General features: G+C 38.9%; 2 protein-coding genes across 8 annotated transcripts; one reads left to right on the top strand and one right to left on the bottom strand.

The window, feature by feature from the left end:
• Positions 1-949: 949 nt before the first annotated feature.
• LOC122044063 (RNA polymerase II C-terminal domain phosphatase-like 3) lies at positions 950-2,777 on the top strand. The gene is made up of 5 exons (XM_042604607.1): positions 950-1,307; positions 1,407-1,553; positions 2,119-2,375; positions 2,476-2,578; positions 2,682-2,777. Exons 1-5 carry the CDS (start codon positions 1,083-1,085, stop codon positions 2,775-2,777), a joined length of 828 nt encoding a protein of 275 aa, XP_042460541.1. The 5' UTR covers positions 950-1,082.
• Positions 2,778-3,544: 767 nt separating this feature from the next.
• Positions 3,545-6,954, bottom strand: LOC122042490 (protein IMPAIRED IN BABA-INDUCED STERILITY 1-like). Of its 7 annotated transcripts, XM_042602639.1 has the most exons (7): positions 6,546-6,952; positions 5,984-6,058; positions 5,774-5,814; positions 5,532-5,685; positions 5,369-5,439; positions 4,732-4,959; positions 3,545-3,878 (listed from the first exon to the last, which is right to left on the bottom strand). In XM_042602639.1, exons 4-7 carry the CDS (start codon positions 5,671-5,673, stop codon positions 3,858-3,860), a joined length of 462 nt encoding a protein of 153 aa, XP_042458573.1. In that variant the 5' UTR covers positions 5,674-5,685; positions 5,774-5,814; positions 5,984-6,058; positions 6,546-6,952; the 3' UTR covers positions 3,545-3,857. The 7 variants fall into 7 exon arrangements, 3 of the variants coding, with proteins under 3 accessions (XP_042458573.1, XP_042458575.1, XP_042458574.1); XM_042602641.1 differs by lacking the exon at positions 5,984-6,058 and having other exon boundaries at positions 6,546-6,951; XR_006129270.1 differs by having other exon boundaries at positions 4,732-4,874; positions 5,532-6,058; positions 6,546-6,954.
• Between the last annotated feature and the right edge of the window lie 10,999 nt (positions 6,955-17,953).

Genomic DNA, 17,953 nt, shown 5'->3' with positions numbered 1-17,953 from the left:
CTATTGTACACAGTTTTATTTTACTTTTCAAAAAATTATTTTTGAAATTCGAACTCATAATCTTTAAGTCACACGATAATAATTTTATCATTATACTAATTAGCCTCCCCTTTATGCATGCCCCTATTTATAAGTCCCTAAAAATAAATTATATTTAGTGATATATTACAAGATAAAACATCTATAGAAATTTTCAATGCCCCTTGCCATACTCCTTTTATATAAGAATGTTGACCATTGTATTAATGTGGGTGCAAGTAAATTATTGGGCAAAGGATTACAAAAAGATCGAAATCTAAGTACTACCCACCTTGACGTAGAATACTTGATTTGTCCGAGAGCGGTGGTTTAGTTACAAGAAGATTTAAAGCCATTATAACCAACTATGTATAAAAGCATTTGTTAAATTTGACAATTCATGTTGTTTGTAAGTCCAATTCAATTATGTTTCCAAAGAAGTTGTATATGATAAGGTTGAGTGGCTGAGACATTGATTTTCGAAAGACATCCACAAGTAGCCATTGAGTCATGAAAGAATAGAGGAGAAGCAATTTCCTCCCTCCTTATATGCTCAAGTGGATAAAACTCACAAGAGATATGTGACAAACAGTTAAATCATTTTTCTTGTAGAGACATATCAAGTATTTTCATTTTTTGAGAGTTAAGTCGTAAGAAATCTTTTACCTTTAATATTGGAGACTTTGGTGACAAGTGTAAGGCAAGTTGCCTTGATCATTGACCCCTATGCGATACACTAAGCCCTCTCAAATAATCTAGGCAGATCAATTAAGAGCATAGATTATAATATGTATGTCAAAGAGACAACAAATAAATATAAAGCCATTCAACTGCCCCGTTCTGGGCTGGGCTGGGCTGGGCTGGGCTGGGCCGGGCCATCCAGCCGGCCTTGAAGATCACTCTGCTACCGCCTACAGGTAGCAATCAAACCCTTGTTAGTTCTTATATTAATTAAATCAGGCGCCGTTGTTTTGCGCCGATTCATTTTCAAACCCTTGTTTGTTCTCCTCTTCCACTTTCCCTCCACTTCCAATTTCTCCTCCTCCTTCATTACCTGATTAATTATGATGATGCTTGCGTCGGATGCAAAACCACCCTCTGTTCATGGGCTCGACCATGGAGTCCTCGTTGGGTCGCATGAGACCAGAGGAAACAGACGCAAGCGCATCGACGATGAGTCTGCCGGAGACGACGACGCTGCCAAAAGGCAGAGAGTAGAATTGCCGATCTCTACGCCTAAACTGTCCTTGGTTTTGGATTTAGATCTCACTCTCTTAAACTCGATCGAGGTAATCTATCTACACTAATTGCACTGTATTCATTTGTTAATTTGTTGATTTTTTTAAAATAAATATATTAAATGCTAACAAATTCATTTGATGGTTCAGTTTGATCGAGTGGCTTCGGCCGATAAACGACTTCTGAGGAGAAAACTGACGATGCAGCAAGAGAAGGATGATTGTGATCTTTTCTGCGTCGATAGTCTTCGATGTTGGACGAAACTCAGACCCGGAATCAGAGAATTCCTCTATAAGGTAACTTCTACCGTTTGTTTTATAAAAATATTAATATAAGGATATTGTTATTGGCTGATAAAGATACTTAACTTCTGAAAATAACTATAATAACAACAGATAAGGATGTTTTTTATTTTTAAAAAAATGAAGATTAAAAGAAAGTAAGATGACAATAAAATCAACATTAATTCATCCACATTAAGGGGATGAATATTAATATAATTACTATTATGCATGGGAGGGTGGGGAGTTCGATCAGGCCACACGATTCCATTCGGACAGAAATTTAAATGAGCTTGGTTAATACAACTAATAATATTTGATACCATTTTTTTTTTGTCAAACCAGTAACAACTTATTCAATTTACTCTCCTGTGATCATTATTCATGCCCTATATATAGATGATGTTTTACTCACTAACATTACTGAACCAATTAATTTTTATTAATATTATAGTTATAATTGCATCTGTCTTTTCTATAATTTGAATAGAGACCTGCTTATTTTGTAATGTGGCTAGCATTCATCTATTACATGTTACACATATTATGGATTAATCATTTCTTTTGTTTTTAATTATAGGCGAGAGAATTGTTTGATCTGCACGTCATCACTATGGGGACTCAGCGATATGCGGCTGCGATGGCCGAGTTACTTGATCCCACTGGCACCTTATTCTTCGGCAGGATCATCTCCAGAGAGGATGCCAGCATAGATGATCACGGTCTATTGATTAAAAATTTAGATCAAGTGACTGCTTTTGAGTCCAGCGTGCTGATTTTGGATGATACTGTGAGAGTTTGGCCGCATAATCAATGGAATCTCATTCTCATTCAGAGGTACGTATAAATAAATAAATAAATAAAGTAATATTTCTTTAATTATTTGAATAATATTTTTTATTCATTATTGAAATTGTTGACAATTTAATTTGTACAGATACGCCTATTTTCCTTACACTTGCCATAAATACATGGTGGTGGGAGATTCGCCACTTCATACGGGCGTGGACGATGATGATGCTTTAGCATCCGTCTTATCGGTAAGAAATAAATTATTTTCTAACCTACTCTCGTACTAATTAATAGGGATTAATTTACATTTTAAATGCTTCAATATTTCTAAAATTTATTTTCATTGAACAGATGCTACAGAGAGTTCATGACGACTATCACTTGGTGCATCATTATGCGAGTCACGCCGATGTCAGGAGCATACTCGCGAGCACTCTCAGATCATAGCTCTCTATTTGCTACTCTAGATTAGGTTGCAATTGTATTACTTTGATACATTTGTAAACTTTTGAAATGATAAATGAAATATCCAAGAAAAGTTATTATTCATTCCATTGTACTAACCTTAGTTTTCTTGGGGACTCCCACTGCATTTTGGTTACTGGAGAAACACTCGAGTTGAGGAACTCATGTAAAAATGAGTAATAATCAGGTACCCCTTTGAGACCTAGAGGTTACTGGGACAATATCTACCTCAACATCGAGTGCTCCTTTGAGACCTTATGTGGATAATGCAAAAGCATTAGAGAGGACGATCCTTGCGTATGTGGCAGGTAAGTGCCTCTTCGCGGAAAACTATGGGAACACAATGGAATGATGAAATAACTTTGATTGGTAATTATTGATATGTTGAGCTACATTGCATAGCGCACAGAGAACTTTTTAAGGATAGGCCATAATGAAATAATTCCTATACATGTGCTCATTAACAAAATTACACGATAGAATTAGATGAATTCAGATAATTTAAATGTATTTAACTGCATATGTTGTTGCGGGAATCATGCATGTGAATGCTATCTGGTGAGACAAGAGAGACCTTAATCTTTTTTTATCAAGAGAGTTTTAAATCAAAATCTGCTGTTGCTAAATTAGGAGGCCACATCTCAATGTGGTTCCTTACTGAGATAAGGATTTTCATTCCAACCAGTGAAAGGAAAATACATTTCAGTATCCTTCATCGTTGAAGTGAAAAGGAGAAATAGACATCTCTGTACCAAACAAAACTTTTATAACTTAAGCAAAACCAGTCATGTAAGGAGTACAAATGAGTAGCAGAAAGAGTGACACAATGCATCCCTACTTATTTCAGAAGCACAACGAGTAACATGAAAAGATCCCTCTAGGTCAGTGAATATCTCAAACTCACATGTCCTAATATAAAATTCGATTTTGAAATTAACAAATATGATTAGTATTTGTAGTCCTTGACATGGAGCCAGGCTCTCTGAGACACCTTCACCTACAACAGCATCATCCTTTAAGTCAATTTCTTTGTTGGGCTGATATTTTGGTAAGCTGGATGGTTCACATGCATACGACCGAGTCCTGAAATACCGAACAAGTTTGAGAAAACAATTAGCCTGAATAGTGACATTGTATAGAGAACATTCATAGTGCATGTAACACCAGAAGACATGTGAAAAAATATGATGCAAGTTGGAAGATCAATGCTTGATAGAATTGATTGGGAATTTGGTTGTATGTCTCATTTCAGAATGCATCTTATTAAGGGATAGTAGAGTTATAATTATGTGTAGTATAGGTTTATTACCACCTTCGTTATTTAGTTTTACGGTATTATGTTTGTCTTATATATGGGGCAACAGTTCAATCCAAAGAATAACAATACAGTATTTTTTTTTCTTCTTTCAACTCATCTAAATCAGACCCACAAGAACATAATTTCTTTAAAAGAAAAATTTATAAAGAATCTTCAATATAGCGACAGTATGAAACACATGGTAAGGAGATAATTATTGAGTCTGCAATCAAATCTTTTTGCATGATGAGTTTAGATAATTTTCTAACAAATCTTTCTACCCTATGGAACCACCCATAGATGCCTCTAGGTTCATGTAACTTCAAATGGTACGATATAATTTCTTTTTCTCCCATAACCCACAAAACTTTCGTTAACTAAAAGTACATTCACATATTTTATCAGAATTTATAAACAAGATGGGCATCCTCTTCCAGATTTAAGTATAGGAAAATGGTATGAAGTGGATGTGACACTGTCATATAGGAGATGCACTATATATATATATATCTATTTCAGTTGCTTCCGGATGGCAAATAGTAGCAATGTGGAGTATCTATCTTAAATCTCATATGTAGAATAATAACAAATACTATTATAATTCAAATCACTAGAGACTAAATCCTACAGTAGTGTTACCTCAGAACTAAGGGCAGAGGAAGCTGAGCCACGGTTATTGAGCACAATAGATAAAAACGTTTCCAACAACCTTAATGCACCATCTGGTAAACACTCAAACGTTTCTTTGATGCAATTTACATAAAGTCGTTGAGGCTTGAAAACTGTTGCATGAGGTAGGTCAGAATTCCTCCAAAATTCATCAGGTGGAGAACCACAAAGCTTAAATATTTTATGTAGTTGCTCATCCTGAATATAATACATGTATTATAAGAATTTGTAGCAAAAAAAAAAAAGTGAGCTTTTAACAAAACCGAAAAAAAGATTAACACCATTTATGACCTCCCTTCAATGTTATGATAGTGGCATATGGACCTAAGCATGATGAAATATTCAGATAGTTATCAATCATGCTTCAGAAACAGGATAGCAAGTTATTGTCTGTATCTATTATTTTTTTTGAATCCAGTAAGGATGTGAAAATTCTGATATTTACAAGTCCCTGAATTGACACAATGAATTAAAGTATTGTCTCTTAGAATTATCATTGTGTAATAATTGATATTAAAATAAGGCTGGATTCTTGTCTGACGGTCAATAACAACATTATAGTGAGAATAAGCATGCAGATATTAACAAATAATACTAGGATAATTACCTTAGTTCTTCCTTGTAAAAGAGGCTTGCCAAGAAAAAGTTCTGCAAGTACACATCCAACGCTCCACAAATCTACAAATGGCTCTTAGTTTGTTGATCTTAGGAGTAGCTCAGGTGCACGATATATAGTGTCATAACTCAAGTAGTTAGTGATTGGTTTGTACCAGGATTCCAAGTGTTAGCTAAACCGAAATCAGAGATCTTTAGAATCCCTTCATTGTTAACTAAGAGGTTTGCACATTCGATATCACGATGTATGATACTGTGTGAATGACAATGTTCGAGCTCAGAGAGTAACTGGTGCATATAACATTTGATCTACAAAATATGTCCTTGGTCAAGTTTCTTCTGTGATATATTTTTTGTTTATTTTATATTTGAAATAGTTTCAAAGAATGTGCATGACCTGTGGATTAGTGAGTTTGAGGTCTAGACAAGATGATAACCCTGCAAGATAATGCTCCATATATTCAAAAACAAGGTACATACTGCATGATAATCAGGAAGTAATTAAGCCTTCCAGCTTGATGATATTTGGATGATCAAGCTTGGGAAGGATCTATATCTCCCTTGACATAAACCTAACACTCTCAGGCTCAAAATTGTTGAAGCGCACCTCCTTTAGGGCAACAATTATTCCTGTATCAACCTCACCAGCTCTAAAAACGCTGTTATATGTACCTTGTCCAATCTTAGAAACATTGGAAAATTAGCAATATAAGATGATAGCTGAATAAGGAATAAGAAAAGGATGTGTTTGCATTAAAGAGCAATTGATGCCATCTTTCAGCAGCAAAGAAAATAATATAACGACAAAGATGAAGAAAGAGAACCAGAAAAGGACATAGCTGAAGATAATGTAGGTAGATATAAGAAAATTATATGATTGTAGAGACCACATTATCCATTACACGAATCCTTTCTTGCTATCATTTGATAAAACCAATGTGTTAGCATCTCATACGAAGAATACAATCACAAATGATAATATTTCCTGAATACAAATTTTGGTTCTACAAAAGAATTAGAAATGAAAAGGGAAAAAAAGAGAGGAGAATTTACAATAATTTACTCGTCAATTTTTTTCTTCTGAATTTTAGATAAATTTGATTGACCTTTTCAAGAAAAAAAAAAGGAACAGCACAATTGAATTGAAAATCGAAAGTACACGATATTACCTTCTCTAATTTCAAAAAAGAGTCAGCTTTGAGGGGCACCCATCCATGAATGGCTTCTCCGGCCACATTGCTCAGCCACGCAGGCCATCCTGTGGCGATCTGCTCCGCTTAGGCTTGTCGGTTCATGTTCCACATGCGGAAGCTCACAGAGCTATTGCCGGCGCTCATTTTCTCTGATTCCGCCGACTCGCTTCGTTCCCCGAACTCACCATTCTCGCGAGTCAGCGACTGTTTAGCGTACAACCCTTCGCTGCCTCGCGAGCGCCCGCCTGTCACTGCCTCTCCGGCCGCTCGCTGCCTCTCCCGATTTTTCTTGCTGATGGAGTTAAGGGTTACAATTTGCTTCGGAGAGGGAAGGGAAACGGAACGGAAGAGAAGGGAGAAAGTTTATGTTACAAAAAAAAAAAAAATAGAATTAGTTTTTTTTTTTTTGATAGTTGGTACCGAGCTTACGTTCATTAATCCTGGAATAACCTGCTTGGTTCCACCCAAATAGAATTTATTTATTTATTTATTTAATTAATTAAAATTGTTTGGTTTTTGAAACAATGGTGAAATCCAATGCATTCAAGTCCTGTGCAATTTTTAATGTAACTAAGTCCTGCTCCGAATTCATATGCTTTGTTAAAACTTGTTTTAGAATTTATAAATTATAATTAGATTATAGGAAAAAGTTGATTATGCTTACCGGTGTTCTTTACTGTTCATTTTAGGTAGACTATCAAATGACTAGAGCATGGGAGGTATTTTTGTCCGCATGTGTCTATTAAAAATTAATCCCTTATTCTATTATAATAAAATTATCATCCTCTAATTAATTAGATATTTGTAAGGATTAGAATTCATAATTAGAGAACAATCCAAGTTACAAGTTATTTTTCATTGTGCAAAAAAGGCGGATCCCGCCGCCCGGCGGCTCTAGTCACTTGACTGACTTAGTCAATCAATTATTATACAATAGCAATCGATTAATGTGTCCAAGATTGTGTATAAAAAGTTTCTAGATCGATTGGTGTATTTGACTACTAACATCAATTGACTAGTGTTTACAAATAATCGACTATTAGTCATAGATTCAAACACAGAAAGTTTATCCATCGACTAGGGGAGTATGTTATTTTGTAACAAATGGATTTGTTATTAGAGACACATCTATTAAGGGATATAATTAATGTTAATTGCGAGCTTGTATTATTAGATATGAGTTTCTTTGTGTAGAACCTGTTAATTCACATTAATAATGATGGGATGATAATAAAATTGAGTCTATTATTATATATGGGGAGTCATCCCATAGAGTTGGACAACTTGAGATTTATTTGCTTCCATTAGTGAGGAGAGTACGATGCCATCACAGTGTTTGTTCCGGTAAATTCCGGAGTATGCAAACTGATCGTCGAGGCTAGTGTTCGACACTATCTCCGTAAACGATATTGCTCCGCTACGGTGCTTAACGGATTGTTGCAATTCGTTCCCAAGATACAACGACGACAATCGTCTCGGAATCGTAGCACTCCGACTTCCGAGACCAGCGAAACTTCTCGTAGGCTTCTTGGACTCTTGAATGCACAAGATGAGTGAGTGAATACTTGAGGAAGAGAAGATTAAGTTGAGTGATTTGATTCCAATCTGGAGGGTTTTATTTATACAGAAGGAAGAGGCTTTAGGGAGGGGTGTGACCTTTGGGTGGATTAATCTGGGCCGTCCGGACTGAAGAGTTATAACCCTTCACATAGCCCCTTTAATCTCATCCATCAGATCTAAGAGTTGTGACCCTCAGATCTATCAGCCATCGGATCTGGATCCATTGATCCGATGCTTCAGATCATGTCTCATCCCAAGCCGTCAGATCGTGACTCATTGTGATCCAACGCTCTAGATCGCATCACAAGCGATCCACCATACTTCTTTGATCCACCATGTCAGGTACTAGCCTGACACGTCACCCGAGTGCCATGTAGGCACTGCAATATCACCTGGAGCATAAATTTAAGCTCCTCAATGCTCCTCGCGAAGTGCAAAGTGCGCCTACAAAGCGCCCATTGCGCACGTGGCGGGTGCGAGCACCTGCTCGCCCCTGAGCAGAGAGTACCTGGTACTTTTCTGAGTTAACTCCAATAACTCAACATCATTAATAAGTAAGGAATGCACATCGAAAATTTCCGATGTGGGACTATTCTCCCTTGCATTTCCTTAATGAATAACCAACGTTATTTTGGGCCGACTTTGAACATTAATTTCTCATTCACCCTTAATCGGTTTTGAGCAAATTAATAGTCTAAATCTATCTACGCGAAACGTAGATTTCAATTTTGAAGTCAATTACGACTTTCAACAATTGATGGCTTCCGATTTTTCCTCCTCAAAATCGTATTGGTCCATTTAGGCCCCAATATCCAACAATCCCCCACATGAATGGAAATTAATGTAATGCGTGTATGCATGCTGACACTTTACAAGAGTCCAATCGATAAGTCACTGCATCGGGAGAGGTAGCTTGTGGCTTTGAACCTTCCGTAGTGGAATGCTATCGAGTATACTAGGCTGCGCAGTGAACGTGATGTCTTGAACTGCTCAACTGTTTGTGTATACTAAGACAATAACACCCACACAGAGACCTATCTCACCTACTTTAGGTTCTCATGGTTGGTTCCGTTTTGGCCATGGACACCATCTTGGATTCATGAGTGTTTCATTGAAGCGGCCTGTCTTCACACTCACATAGGTGACACTTCTATCAAGAGTATCCTACCATACTCCACCTTATAATGTATAGAAGTCACTAAAAGCATAAGCTTAACCTCACTACATGAGGTAGGACAGCACAAATTCATCCTAGGATTGGGATAGAGATAAACTATCTCCTGTGCTGAACCACAACTTCTGAAACTTTGTTGTCCCATTGAACCAAGATCTTGGGATCTCCAGTCAACAAGGTTGGGTTTTCCACTTCAGTCGTTTTCAGTTGTAGATTTTTTAATCACATTCCTCTTGATGAGCAGTATACTTGATCTCGACTCAACCCTTTCGTAAGAGGATCTGCCAAATTATCTTTGGACTTAACATAGTCGATTGCAATCACTCCATTCGAGATCAACTGCCTAATGGTATTATGTCTACGACGTATATGTCTTGACTTCCAATTATACATACTACTCTGTGCCCTTCCAATCGCCGATTGACTATCACAGTGGATCAGTACGGCAGGTACAGGTTTTTCCCAGCTCGGAATATCTTCCAAGAAGTTCCGCAGCCATTCAGCTTCCTCAGCTGCTTTGTCTAGTGCTATAAACTCGGATTCCATAGTTGACCGAGCAATGCACGTCTGCTTAGTGGATTTCCAAGATACTGCTCCCCCACCGATCGTGAATACATATCCACTAGTGGATTTGGAGTCTTTTGTATCTGATATCCAATTAGCATCACAATATCCCTCCAACACAGCGGGATATTTTCCATAATGTAATCCATAGTTCATAGTATATTTCAAATATTTAAGAACTCGCATCAATGCCTTCCAATGGGCGTCGTTTGGATTACTGGTGAAACGACTCAGCTTGTTGACCGTACAGGCAATATCCGGACGTGTGCAGTTTGTAAGATACATCAAACTGCCTATTATCCGAGAGTATTCCAACTGCGATATGGTCTCACCATGGTTTTTCGCTAAGTGTTGACTTAGATCCATAGGTGTTTTTACAGTAGAAAGATCGTACGCATTGAATCTTTTCAATATTGATTCTACATAATGGGATTGTGTTAGAACTATCCCCTCTGATATCCTGAGAATTTTAATTCCCAATATAACATCTGCTTGACTCATATCTTTCATATCGAAATTTTTGGTCAACATTTTCTTTGTAGTCATGATTACATCATGATTACTGCCCATTATTAGCATGTCGTCTACGTACAGACAGACGATTATATAGCCTTTAGGTGTGTCTTTGACATAAATGCATTTGTCACATTCATTTATTCTGAATTCGTTTGACAGCATTACTTTGTCAAATTTTTCGTGCCATTGTTTAGGCGCTTGCTTAAGTCCGTATAACGACTTAACAAGTCGACACACCTTTTTCTCATTTCTTGGAGCTATGAACCCTTCGGGTTGCTCCATATAAATTTCTTCTTCCAACTCACCATTTAAGAACGCAGTCTTAACATCCATTTGATGTATTTCAAGGTCATACAGTGCTGCAATGGCTATTAGCACTCGTATAGACGTAATCCTTGTCACTGGTGAGTAGGTGTCGAAGTAATTAAGGCCTTCCTCTTGCTTGTACCCTTTGGCTACAAGTCTGGCCTTATACTTGTCAATTGATCCATCAGCTTTATACTTGCGTTTTAGTATCCACTTACAACCTAATGGTTTATTACCAGAAGGAAGGTCTACTAATTCCCAAGTATGATTATTCATGATAGACTCAATCTCACTATTGACAGCTTCTTTCCACATTGGAGCATCGGGACTAGAGAGAGCCTCACTTAATGTTCTTGGTTCCATTTCTGACATGAAAGTCATGAAATCTGGCCCGAACGATTTCTCAACTCTAGCCCGTGGGCTACTACGTGGCACTTTGCGGTGATCGTCAATAGTTCTTTTATAACAGCTAAGTTCGGTAACGACATTCTCGTTTGAACTTCCGTTGTTATCATTTTCAACATTTCCCTTCTTATTTGGGAATACGTTTTCAAAGAATATTGCATTCCGAGATTCTATGGTTGTTCCCACATGAATATCAGGAATGTCTGATTTGTGAACTAGGAAACGATATGCACTACTATTATGGGCATATCCGACAAATACCGCATCGAACGTTTTAGGTCCGATCTTTACTTGCTTTGGTTTAGGTACTTCGACCTTTGCCAAGCACCCCCACACTTTCAGGTATTTGTACGATGGCTCGCGGCCTTTCCATAGTTCATAAGGAGTTTTATCACTTTTCTTATGAGGGATTTTGTTGAGAATGTGATTTGCCGATAATATTGCTTCCCCCCACAAGTTTTGAGGTAAGCCTGAATTTATCAACAAGGCATTCATCATCTCTTTTAGTGTCCGATTTTTACGTTCGGCAACACCGTTCGATTGAGGTGAGTAAGGTGCCGTTGTTTGATGAATAATGCCAGATTTTGAACAAAATTCATTAAACGGTGCACCATATTCTCCACCTCTATCGCTACGAATTATTTTAATTCGTTTGTCAAGTTGATTTTCAACTTCTGTTTTATAAGTTCTAAATGCCTCTAGGGCTTCGTCTTTACTTCTTAAAAGAAAGACATAACAGAACTTTGTGCAGTCATCGATAAAAGTAATAAAATACTTTTTACCTCCTCTAGTTTGCACAAATTTCAAGTCGCATAGATCACTATGTATTAACTCTAGAGGAGTCGTTGACCTTTCCACCGAATGACAAGGTAGTTTCGTCATTTTGCTTCCACGCACACTTCACATTTGTGTGTTCCGTCAACATTGACGTTTGGTAATAAATTTAATTTGACGAGACGTTTAAGAGTATTATTATACACATGTCCGAGTCGATCATGCCACAAATTAAAACACTCAACAACATAGTGGAAGCATTTATTTTATTACCATCAATATTTCGGAGTACAGGCATTACAACCATTTTGAATAGACCCTTTTCTAGGTACCCTTTCCTACGAAGATATTATTCTTCGTAAGTACAAAGTTGTCGATGGAAAACTAGCCTAAATACGGCCTTAACTAGTGCCGCTCCAGAAACTAGGTTCTTACTGATGTCGGGAACATGGAGTACATCAATGAGTGTTAGCTCCTTTCCGGACGTCATCTTCAGAACAACTTTTCCGAGTCCGACAATTGGCGACGTCGTGGAATTACCCATATAGAGCTTCCTGCCATTTATCGGAGTATACTTGGAGAACATCGCCTTATCGGAACAGATATGACGAGTTGCTCCAGTATCAATGAACCACTGCTTCGGGTTGGTATCCACCAAGTTGGCTTCAAATACAACCGCAGTGAGATCCAAGTCCTCAAGAGAGGATGCGGCGTGCTTCGCAGCATCCTTTGGCCCCTTGGTTGGCTTCTTCGGGCGTCTGCAGTCCTTGGACAGGTGTCCTGCCTTTCCACAGTTGTAGCAGGATCCCTTGAACTTCTTCGCTTGTGCCTTCTTCTTGAACTGTTTCGGCTTTTTAGCGTTCGGCTCGACCAGGTTGGACATATCGTCTATAGTCCGCTTGGTTCCTCTGCAGTCGGATAACTTTCGATTATCCTCCTCTATTCGTAGCCTCAGGATCAGGTCTTGCAGCCCTATCTCCTTTTGCTTGTGCTTTAGGTAATTCTTGAAATCCTTCCATGACGGAGGGAGCTTCTCAATTACCGCAGCAACTGCGAATGACTCGTTCAGCTTCATTCCTTCGGCGTCCAGATCATGCAGTATTAATTGCATATCTTGGACTTGAGATGAGACGCTCTTTGAGTCCACCATCTTGAAATCCAGAAACCGGCCGACGATGAATTTCTTCAGTCCGGCATTTTCGGTCTTGTATTTCTTCTCAAGTGATTCCCACAAAGATTTCGCTGTCTCCAATGAACAATACACGTTATACAACGTGTTGTCCAAGGCGTTGAGAATGTAGTTGCGACACAGAAAATCTCCGTGCGTCCACGTATCGCAAGCAGCCTTGCTACCGTCCGTAGCGATGGCGGGTCTTCACGCAAAAACCGTATAAGGTTTAGCGTTGTTAAGTAGAACAGCATCTTCCGCCATCTTTTGAAGTCGGCTCGTGAATTTCTCCGGCTTTTCTCCGCGCGGAATGGATGTCGGAACGGCGGTCGAAACGGCCGTCGGTTGGAATGGCGGTTGGAACGTCGTTGGTAGCCATATCGGTTTACGGAATATCGCTTTGATCGTTGTTCGGTAAATTCGGAGTATGCAACCGATCGTCGAGGCTAGTGTTCGACACTATCTCCGAACGATATTGCTCCGCCACGGCTTAACGGATTGTTGCAATTGCTCCCAAGATACAACGACGACAATCGTCTCGGAATCGTAGCACTCCGACTTCCGAGACCAGTGAACCTTCTCGTAGGCTTCTTGGACTCTTGAATGCACAAGATGAGTGAGTGAATACTTGAGGAAGAGAAGATTAAGTTGAGTGATTTGATTCCAATCTGGAGGGTTCTATTTATACAGAAGGAAGAAGCTTTAGGGAGGGGTGTGACCTTTGGGTGGATTAATCTGGGTCGTCCGATCTGAAGAGTTATAACCCTTCACATAGCCCCTTTAATCTCATCCATCAGATCTAAGAGTTGTGACCCTCAGATCTATCAGCCATCGGATCTGGATCCATTGATCCGATGCTTCAGATCATGTCTCATCCCAAGCCGTCAGATCGTGACTCATTGTGATCCAACGCTCTAGATCGCATCACAAGCGATCCACCATACTTCTTTGATCAACGTTGATCAACGGCTGCCATCCGTTCGCCCAACCAACTGTCCAGTCATCTCCCTTTGCCCACGAGGATGCCACATAGGCACTGCCATGTCAGGTACTAGCCTGACACGTCACCCGAGTGCCATGTAGGCACTGCAATGTCATCTGGAGCATAAATTTAAGCTCCTCAATGCTCCTCGCGAAGTGCAAAGTGCGCAGTGCAAAGAGCTCACAGGTGCGAGCACCTGCTCGCCCCTGAGCAGAGAGTACCTGGTACTTTTCTGAGTTAACTCCAATAACTCAACATCATTAATAAGTAAGGAATGCACATCGAAAATTTCCGATGTGGGACTATTCTCCCTTGCATTTCCTTAATGAATAACCAACGTTATTTTGGGCCGACTTTGAACATTAATTTCTCATTCACCCTTAATCGGTTTTGAGCAAATTAATAGTCTAAATCTATCTACGCGAAACGTAGATTTCAATTTTGAAGTCAATTACGACTTTCAACAATTGATGGCTTCCGATTTTTCCTCCTCAAAATCGTATTGGTCCATTTAGACCCCAATATCCAACAATCCCCCACATGAATGGAAATTAATGTAATGCGTGTATGCATGCTGACACTTTACAAGAGTCCAATCGATAAGTCACTGCATCGGGAGAGGTAGCTTGTGGCTTTGAACCTTCCGTAGTGGAATGCTATCGAGTATACTAGGCTGCGCAGTGAACGTGATGTCTTGAACTGCTCAGCTGTTTGTGTATACTAAGACAATAACACCCACACAGAGACCTATCTCACCTACTTTAGGTTCTCATGGTTGGTTCCGTTTTGGCCATGGACACCATCTTGGATTCATGAGTGTTTCATTGAAGCGGCCTGTCTTCACACTCACATAGGTGACACTTCTATCAAGAGTATCCTACCATACTCCACCTTATAAGGTATAGAAGTCACTAAAAGCATAAGCTTAACCTCACTACATGAGGTAGGACAGCACAAATTCATCCTAGGATTGGGATAGAGATAAACTATCTCCTGTGCTGAACCACAACTTCTGAAACTTTGTTGTCCCATTGAACCAAGATCTTGGGATCTCCAGTCAACAAGGTTGGGTTTTCCACTTCAGTCGTTGTAGATTTTTTAATCACATTCCTCTTGATGAGCAGTATACTTGATCTCGACTCAACCCTTTCGTAAGAGGATCTGCCAAATTATCTTTGGACTTAACATAGTCGATTGCAATCACTCCATTCGAGATCAACTGCCTAATGGTATTATGTCTACGACGTATATGTCTTGACTTCCAATTATACATACTACTCTGTGCCCTTCCAATCGCCGATTGACTATCACTGGATCGACATACAGCTTTGACTCAGAATATCTTCCAAGAAGTTCATGACCATTCGCTTCACATTTCTCTAGTGCTATAAACTCGGATTCCATAGTTGACCGAGCAATGCACGTCTGCTTAGTGGATTTCCAAGATACTGCTCCCCCACCGATCGTGAATACATATCCACTAGTGGATTTGGAGTCTTTTGTATCTGATATCCAATTAGCATCACAATATCCCTCCAACACAGCGGGATATTTTCCATAATGTAATCCATAGTTCATAGTATATTTCAAATATTTAAGAACTCGCATCAATGCCTTCCAATGGGCGTCGTTTGGATTACTGGTGAAACGACTCAGCTTGTTGACCGTACAGGCAATATCCGGACGTGTGCAGTTTGTAAGATACATCAAACTGCCTATTATCCGAGAGTATTCCAACTGCGATATGGTCTCACCATGGTTTTTCGCTAAGTGTTGACTTAGATCCATAGGTGTTTTTACAGTAGAAAGATCGTACGCATTGAATCTTTTCAATATTGATTCTACATAATGGGATTGTGTTAGAACTATCCCCTCTGATATCCTGAGAATTTTAATTCCCAATATAACATCTGCTTGACTCATATCTTTCATATCGAAATTTTTGGTCAACATTTTCTTTGTAGTCATGATTACATCATGATTACTGCCCATTATTAGCATGTCGTCTACGTACAGACAGACGATTATATAGCCTTTGGGTGTGTTTTTGACATAAATGCATTTGTCACATTCATTTATTCTGAATTCGTTTGACAGCATTACTTTGTCAAATTTTTCGTGCCATTGTTTAGGCGCTTGCTTAAGTCCGTATAACGACTTAACAAGTCGACACACCTTTTTCTCATTTCTTGGAGCTATGAACCCTTCGGGTTGCTCCATATAAATTTCTTCTTCCAACTCACCATTTAAGAACGCAGTCTTAACATCCATTTGATGTATTTCAAGGTCATACAGTGCTGCAATGGCTATTAGCACTCGTATGGACGTAATCCTTGTCACCGGTGAGTAGGTGTCGAAGTAATTAAGGCCTTCCTCTTGCTTGTACCCTTTGGCTACAAGTCTGGCCTTATACTTGTCAATTGATCCATCAGCTTTATACTTGCGTTTTAGTATCCACTTACAACCTAATGGTTTATTACGAAGGAAGGTCTACTAATTCCCAAGTATGATTATTCATGATAGACTCAATCTCACTATTGACAGCTTCTTTCCACATTGGAGCATCGGGACTAGAGAGAGCCTCACTTAATGTTCTTGGTTCCATTTCTGACATGAAAGTCATGAAATCTGGCCCGAACGATTTCTCAACTCTAGCCCGTTTGCTACGACGTGGCTCTTTGTTTTGATCGTCAATAGTTCTTTTATAACAACTAAGTTCGGTAACGACATTCTCGTTTGAACTTCCGTTGTTATCATTTTCAACATTTCCCTTCTTATTTGGGAATACGTTTTCAAAGAATATTGCATTCCGAGATTCTATGGTTGTTCCCACATGAATATCAGAATGTCTGATTTGTGAACTAGGAAACGATATGCACTACTATTATGGGCATATCCGACAAATACCGCATCGAACGTTTTAGGTCCGATCTTTACTTGCTTTGGTTTAGGTACTTCGACCTTTGCCAAGCACCCCACACTTTCAGGTATTTGCGATGGCTCGCGGCCTTTCCATAGTTCATAAGGAGTTTTATCACTTTTCTTATGAGGGATTTTGTTGAGAATGTGATTTGCCGATAATATTGCTTCCCCCCACAAGTTTTGTGGTAAGCCTGAATTTATCAACAAGGCATTCATCATCTCTTTTAGTGTCCGATTTTTACGTTCGGCAACACCGTTCGATTGAGGTGAGTAAGGTGCCGTTGTTTGATGAATAATGTCAGATTCTGAACAAAATTCATTAAACGGTGCACCATATTCTCCACCTCTATCGCTACGAATTATTTTAATTCGTTTGTCAAGTTGATTTTCAACTTCTGTTTTATAAGTTCTAAATGCCTCTAGGGCTTCGTCTTTACTTCTTAAAAGAAAGACATAACAGAACTTTGTGCAGTCATCGATAAAAGTAATAAAATACTTTTTACCTCCTCTAGTTTGCACAAATTTCAAGTCGCATAGATCACTATGTATTAACTCTAGAGGAGTCGTTGACCTTTCCACCGAATGAAAAGGTAGTTTCGTCATTTTTGCTTCCACGCACACTTCACATTTGTGTGTTCCGTCAACATTGACGTTTGGTAATAAATTTAATTTGACGAGACGTTTAAGAGTATTATTATACACATGTCCGAGTCGATCATGCCACAAATTAAAACACTCAACAACATAGCTGGAAGCATTTATTTTATTACCATCAATATTTCGGAGTACAGGCATTACAACCATTTTGAATAGACCCTTTTCTAGGTACCCCTTTCCTACGAAGATATTATTCTTCGTAAGTACAAAGTTGTCTGACTGGAACACTAGCCTAAATCCGGCCTTAACTAGTGCCGCTCCGAAACTAGGTTCTTACTGATGTCGGGAACATGGAGTACATCAATGAGTGTTAGCTCCTTTCCGGACGTCATCTTGAAACAACTTTTCCGAGTCCG

The sequence above is a fragment of the Zingiber officinale genome, chromosome 2A, assembly GCF_018446385.1.
Source record: "Zingiber officinale cultivar Zhangliang chromosome 2A, Zo_v1.1, whole genome shotgun sequence".
Taxonomy (NCBI): domain Eukaryota; kingdom Viridiplantae; phylum Streptophyta; class Magnoliopsida; order Zingiberales; family Zingiberaceae; genus Zingiber; species Zingiber officinale.
This window is presented reverse-complemented; position numbering and strand designations above follow the sequence as displayed.